The 7,280-nt window shown below is 49.9% G+C and overlaps 1 protein-coding gene across 1 annotated transcript; it reads left to right on the forward strand.

Annotated features, from left to right (window-relative positions):
* The first annotated feature begins 933 nt into the window (after positions 1–933).
* Positions 934–6,635, forward strand: gdf5 (growth differentiation factor 5). Its single transcript, XM_068316419.1, has 2 exons — positions 934–1,852; positions 5,179–6,635. The coding sequence occupies exons 1-2, from the start codon at positions 1,225–1,227 to the stop codon at positions 6,141–6,143; spliced, it is 1,593 nt and encodes a 530-aa protein (XP_068172520.1). The 5' UTR covers positions 934–1,224; the 3' UTR covers positions 6,144–6,635.
* Positions 6,636–7,280: the final 645 nt, after the last annotated feature.

Consider the following 7,280-nt stretch of genomic DNA (forward strand, 5'->3'; position numbering starts at 1 on the left):
CGGCCGGCCACATCCTAACCCGTTCAGAGCCGGACAAACACATTTTGGAAAATAAAGTCAAATTTGTAAAAATAAAAAAAAAGCAAAAATGTGTATATATCTGCTGAAGTTATATATTTATTTAAAATCCAACATGTTTTGCATTAAAAATACTGATGCACAGTTTGATTTTAAATGTCAAAAAAAAGAAAAGTCTAGATGTTTCTACACATTCATGCTGGTGAGAGTAATCAATTTAAATATATAAAAGTAAAATTATAATGAATTAAATACTAAAATAATTTAATAATTAGATTTTTAATATTTAATTTTAATTAAATGATTAAATACCACTAGCAAAAATTTGTATATATAAAATAAATAAATATGAACACTGTCAAACACTTTTTATCTAACTGATTTAACGCAGATTAACGGGACCGTTTTCCAAAAACATGAATTCCGCATTTATAACTACAAAAAAATTCATTATAACAAAAATACATTCAAATCCACTTTAGTTCCTGTTAATATTAAGACAAAACTCAAAGTTTATGTGAATTTATGAGAAATGAAAAGAAAAAAAAGGAAATAAGAGGCCAGCTGGTGGCGGTGGCTGATGGCTCTGCTGGGCTATTACCAGCTGATGGAACAGGTGATTCCTCAGCAGAGAGGGGGTGGTGGGTGTTTCTTTATTAAAAGTACCGAACCCCCCTCCCTCTTCTTTGCTGTTAAATGACATCGGACAGCATGACGTCATTAACCCTCTCTGGTTCCGGTTAGTGCGCTCCGGTTATTCGCGGCCCCCCCAGCACCTGCGGCCAGTTGGTGTGTGAGGAACTATTTTCTCTGGACGGGGCTGCAGCTTTGAAGGGAAGGAGAAAAAAACACGAACCGGAGGCTGCGGTGTGACGTCATCAGCGCCTCTGGAAAAAAAGTGGTTTTTAAAGAAGTTTCTAACGACACGTCCGTCAGACCCGAGCCGAGGCGCGCGCCTTTCCCAGCGTCCCTTTGGAGTTCTGCGGGATCCCGTCCACACCATGGCGGTACCCCACGACCCGCGGGGGGGTTAGAGCTCACCGGGACTGGGTTCGGGTTCGGCTCCACCGGACCGTCAGAGGATGAAGGACCAACCGGGACCGACCCCCCCCCCTGCCCGGCCAGTAGCTCCGTTCACCCCGCGCTCCGTGTGACCATGACCGGTAACCGGTAACCGGTAACCGTTAACCGTTAGCGGCCGTTAGGATGAGAGCCGTCACGCGCCTTTCTCTTCTGCTCCTGACGCTCCTCTCACCGGACCCGGTGCTCGGTTCGACCGGCCGGAACCGACCGGCAGGTGGCGGGGAAGGAGCCCCGGGTCACCGGCGGATGTCACCCGGAGCCCGGCAGCCCCCTGAGAGACTGTCCCCGGTGATCCCGGTGAAGATCACGCGCATCCGCGCGGACCCTCCGTTAATCGCGGGTGAGGCGGACGTTACCGGAGGTCAGCTGACGCCCGTCAGCCGCCCGAATCAGCAGCGGGACCGGGCGGTCACAGCGGGGCGCGCCCGGACGCCCGCGGGGGCGCACGCTCCCGCCGCCTCCAGCGCGCACCCGGCGAGGAAAAGCAGCGGGACCGCGGGAACCGGGAGGGCCGGTCCGCCCGGGAAACACCCGGGGAAGGGCGCCTCCAGAGCCCCGGCGGCGCACCGGGGGAGCGGCGGGAAGCTGCGGGACGCGCATCACCGCCAGCCGCTCGTCGTCCCGCACGACTACATGCTGACCCTGTACTGGACCCGGTCCCGGTCCCGGTCCCGGTCCACCGGGAACACCAGCTCGCCGCAGGACGCGCCTCTGGCCGACACCGTCACCAGCTTCGTGGATAAAGGACACGGTAACGTCCGGCGCCCGTTTCCGGTTGTGATTCAGAACCGGAAGTAGATTTATGTGATCGTTTGAGTGGATTATTAATTCACCTTAATCCAGAATTCTAATCTGTGTTAAAGGAGCAGTTCAAAGTTCAGACCCCAGTCCAATGGGAGGCTTCCAAACACTAAGCTAAGCTAAACTAAGTTAAGCTAATTAAAATGGTCATATATCGACAATTTCCACTGATTAATAAAGTTTTATCTGTCTTTACTGGCTGGTTCAAAGTGGGCGGGATTTGTCTAAAAATTGCACCAATCAGGATTCAAAGCAGTGGTGTTGGTTTGCGTCCAATCAAATTAGACTAAAGCTAACGGGCTAATCAATAATAAGCTCGCGTCACAATAGACAGATAGGTTTCTGTGTGCTTATTAGCATTATTTGTGCTAAACTAACTGTTCGCTAGCTGTCACTCGATAGCGGTATTGATAAAGTGTTAGCGTAGCATTCACCCGCGCTTTTAAAAAATGCAAACATGCATACAAAGTTTATTCAAACTCAATCGTCGTCGATGCTAAAGCTAACTGTAACTAGCATAACGTAAACAAGCGGCACATGGATGGGGTGTGAGCTAGCGTGCTAAGCTAACAGCTACAGTGGAGAGTTCCTGCCCGGGCAGGAAGTCGATGACCTCATGTCGGAGTCATTCGGGATCGGGGGGCTCCTGGAGTTTGGGGGGGTTCCGTCGTACGGGCGGTGGGGGGCCGTCGCTCCGTCCTGCTGTTCTGTGATGTTTTCAGTTTAGCCTCAGCGAGTGTTTAATAGCTTTGTGCGTGAGTGTTTCTGGACATCTGGCCGGTGATCTGGGGCCTCAGGAGGGTAAATAAACACCCCACCCCCCGCTGCCCCCCAGTGTCGTGTTTTCTTTACGACACAAAACTGTTTAAAACAATGTTTAAACGGGCAAAGGTGGATATTTGTAGCCCGCTAACGTTTACATTTCAACCACTTAATGTACTTTTAATTCAGTCTTTATTTGTGTAGCGTGTCCTCAGCAAATCGCCGGTGACCTCCTCCGCAGTGTGTGTGTGTGTGTGTGTGTGTGTGTGTGTGTGTGTGTGTGTGTGTGTGTGTGTGTGTGTGTGTGTTCACTCCAGCCTCCATCCTTTGTTCCTTCTTTCTTTCTTTGTTTCTTGATATCATTTTGTTCATGAGTTACTCGCATCTGAATCATGCTAATGCTAAACAGGCTAACCAGACATGTGGGCGGGGTCATCACTCAAAACATCATTTAGTTTTTCCACGAAGCTACGCATCAACCAAATACTAGAGAATTCTTTTTTTTCCACTTTTTTAAGAATAGTTTACGTTCAAAAATATAAAAATTAGAAAAATCCCGGGAATTTTCTTTTTTGTCAGGTTGTCGAGCCGATGACATCATCGTTAGGGGCGGAGCTGGAAAAATTACATAAATTACCCTCAATCTGACATTTGTCCTCATGTAGGACATTTTGTGTTGCTCAGTTCGTGCTAACTGTCGTAGCATTAGCATGAAGCTACTTCGTAACGATGCTAACGTGACGGCGCGTCGAGGTGTCCAATGGCGATGCCTAAAAAGAGGCGGGGCCACAAGCGTCCTGTCGATTGAACGACTTTTTCTCGAATGTTTATGGAAATATTTTGTAAATCCCGACGTAAACAAAAGGCGGACAGAATCAAATCCAGATCCAGGTGATAATCCAGACCTTCTGGATCGGATGATGCTCTCGTGGGGGGGCGGCGGTCTGTGTTTGACTGCTGCTCAGTAACAAACGAGGCCGAGAACCCACAACCACCTGCAGCTGTCTGCGGGTTATAAATAGATCCAGATGAGCCGATTTATTTTTGGAGTTTTGTTTGGAGTCCTGATCCTGAACGGAGCAGCAGATCAGATCACCTGCAGCCCCGCAAACGAGCTAAGCTACTGCTAATTAGCCTCATGCTAAACCTGGACTACGAGTTTGCATGAGCTTTAAGCTTTTCTTTTCAAAGACACTGAAATGATTTTTACAAACTCTGTTCAAGCTGCTGGATAATCTTTTTTAGTTTTTATGGAAAAGCACAAACCACACGGAATCCCGACTTTTCTAATTCCGGTTTGTCTAAACCAGACACGGGTCAGATTTTTGGCCGCCAGAACGAAACTTATTGTTCGTCATTCTAGAAAGTTTTTAGGTTTGAAACAGTTCAGTTTTGTAGTTTAACTTCTCACTGACAAGAGAAACATTAACTTCATTTATATAAAAAGCTGACTCACACTTTATAAATGCTGAGTCACACCAGAGGCGCCTCAAAGCGCTTTAGAGTCGGGAAGAGGAAACCAACTGAACACCCGACAGCAAAACTACAGATGATAGAAATTACCAAAATTGTTCCACAATTTAGCTAATAAAAAGATTTGCAATTATTGCACACGTTAGCTACATGTGTTAGCATGTAGCCAACAGCTCCGCCCTGTTCTCACCTGAGGCGAGTGTGAGTCGCTTTTTGTTGTTTCACTTTCAGCCACAAACAGTCAAACGTCGAGAGACGAGTTTAAAGTGGTAAAGAACGAGATGCGGTCTCACTGATGTTGGTTTCCTGAAGTGCGACTCGTATCTCGAGGTTCTCCTGTATTGATATATAAGGTGTGACAGATTAACAGCAGTAATGGGGTCGGATGAGGTCGGGGGGGAGGTCGGAGGCGGGGCCCCAGGTCGGTTGTGTCCGGCCCTGCGCCCTGAGGCGACACCACCAATCTGTCGTGGAAACTCTTGCGGTTCTGCTTGAGTTCCTCACTGCTTGAGCTCCAGAGGAGGTTTGATGGTTTGTTTCCTCCAGCTGCTGCTCCAGCGGCGGTGAACGACTGCAGGTCAGCAAAAACAGGCCTGTTTACCGTCTGCTGCGGTCTCCCTGTCTGGTTCTAATGTACTCTTTGATGCATGCTAAAGTCCTGGATGGGAACGCGGCGAGATGACGTGAGAACGGAGATGTGTTGCTGGTTTGAGTGCGTGTGGATTTCATTTGGATGTGGAAGTGAACTGGTTTCCATCGCCGATGGAACGACTCCGCCCCGTTTGGAGCGTTCTCTCCGACGCTTCGTTAGCATGAGAAACCCGTTAGCATCTACCTGGAGACGCAAAAAATAAGAATCACATCAAACAAATTTTGCGAAAACATAAAAAGTTTGCGTGGATGTCCTCGTCTGTCTTGGTGCCTGCGTGCTTCAACATACCTCATGTCACGTTTGCACCTGCGGTTCTAACATGTCTGCAAGTAATTTTCCTTTTAGCCATCGTGTTTCCGTGGGTTCTAAATCTCCGTTCTCTCCCACAGACGACCGCGGCCCCCAGCTGAGGCGGCAGAGGTATCATTTCAACATCAGCTCTCTGGAACGAGAGGGGCTCCTGGGGGCCGAGCTGCGTATCCTCAGGAAACGCCTGTCCGACCATCGCAGGTTCTCCATCGGAGGTACTGACGGGGGAGGAGCCTCGTCCCCGTGGTTGAGGCTGTACGCCTGTGCCTCCGGTAAGCACCACGCCGTCCTGCTCCAGACGAGGACGGTGGAGGATCTGTCCGGATTCGGCAGCAAGTGGGAGGTGTTTGACGTGTGGAAGGTCTTCAAGGGGTTCCGGAGCCAGCAGAACCAGCAGAACCAGCAGAACCAGCAGATTTGCTTTGAGTTCGAGGCGCTGGAGCACCGAGGGGGGCGACCCGTGGACCTGCGCTCCCTTGGGTTCGCGCGATCCGGCAGAACCAACAAGGAGAAGGCCTTCTTCCTGGCGTTTGGCAAAAGCAAGAAACGTGACCTTTTCTACAACGAAATCAAGGCCAGGTCGGGACACGACAACAAGACCATCTACGAGTACCTGTTCACCCAGCGCCGGATGCGGCGCGCTCCTGCTGCCAGGGGGCCTAAGAAGACTCTGCATCATCTGCCGCCGCAGTCCATACCTCAACATCAGGCGGCAAAGGTGCAGACGAGGCCGCGGTGCCATCGCAAACGCCTCCACGTGAACTTCAAGGAGATGGGCTGGGACGACTGGATCATCGCGCCGCTGGAGTACGAGGCCTTCCACTGCGACGGCGTCTGCGACTTTCCCATACGTTCGCACCTGGAGCCAACCAACCACGCCATCATCCAGACGCTGATGAACTCCATGGACCCAGAGTCGACGCCGCCGACCTGCTGCGTCCCCACGCGGCTCAGCCCCATCAGCATACTCTACATCGACTCCGCCAACAACGTGGTGTACAAGCAGTACGAGGACATGGTGGTGGAGTCGTGTGGGTGCAGGTAGCAGAGGAAGGGGCGACCGAGGAAGAGGAAGGGTTTGTTCCCACCCAGACGAGGACAGAAGTTTGTCTTGGACTCGGTTCTAGGTCGCGGACGCAACGCCTCATCCGGGCCACCGTGACCGACCGCCAAAGACTAAACAGAGACAAAACCTCCCGGATGAGACCCTCAAGGACCGACTCGAGAGACGCCTCAGACTCTCTTCAGACTCGTATCTTCGTCCTGCTTGGTGTAAAGAGTGTGTGTAACAGAATTGCTGTATAAATACTAGTGAAGTATACTCGTATACTTGTACACCCTTTGTCTCGTACTTATCTCGCCATTGCCCATTCAGATGTATGATGAAGAGTAATTTGCGTGGCTTATCCGGAACGGTTTGGTGAAGCATGCGAAGAATTTGTGATGTATAAATACAGCCGTGATGAAGTGCTGATCTGACCTGCTCCAAATGTGGGAAAGTTGCATAAACTACTCTTCAATAAAAAATGTCTAATTGACCGAGATCCAACCTCGTATCAGTCTGGACCTCTGCCCTCCCGCCCCCACCCCCTGAGCGCCGCAGACTAAACTATCAGAGGAATTTTAAGAAGCTAAATCACAACGTCGTCCTTCATGAGGGGTTGAAGCGTCGTGTCGGTCGGTTGTGGTTGATGAAGACGAGCTGATGAAGGTTTTCCTTGTCGAGGAGAACGGACGTCTATCCAAACGTCTTCCCTCTCCTCTGGGCCGAAAAGCGTGTTAGCTGTCTCATCTTAGCTAACGGGCTTGTTTTGGCTCCGCATCTTCGTCGAGAAAATCTGCGGAGAAAATTTGGTGTAATCCTGCAAGCCAGCCAACCAATCAAGTCAAGTCAGAGCCTTTATTGTCAAAAATCTATGTAACAAGAATGTTAGCAGACATTGAAATTCCGTTTCACCGGTCTCCAATGTGAAGATAAAATAACATAATAAAGGACACAACAAATGGATGAACAGACGTTGATGCAACGCTGATAACCAGAAAGTCATCAGTGGGAACAGCAGAGGCGATGGCACACATCCTTGAGGAACGCCGGTGTTGATGATGGTGGTCGCTGAGGAGTTCTTGCCCACTGACTGTCTGTGGTCTGTTTGTGAGAAAGTCCAGCAGCCAGTTGCACAGA

The sequence above is a fragment of the Antennarius striatus genome, chromosome 5 (assembly GCF_040054535.1).
Source record: "Antennarius striatus isolate MH-2024 chromosome 5, ASM4005453v1, whole genome shotgun sequence".
NCBI classification, from domain to species: Eukaryota; Metazoa; Chordata; class Actinopteri; order Lophiiformes; family Antennariidae; genus Antennarius; species Antennarius striatus.

Coding starts and splice junctions, on each gene's coding strand:
- gdf5 (XM_068316419.1), top strand. CDS start 1,225: ATGAGAGCCGTCACGCGCCTTTCTCTTCTGCTCCTGACGCTCCTCTCA. Junction 1,853..5,178: donor CTTCGTGGATAAAGGACACG/GTAACGTCCGGC, acceptor TCTCTCCCACAG/ACGACCGCGGCCCCCAGCTG.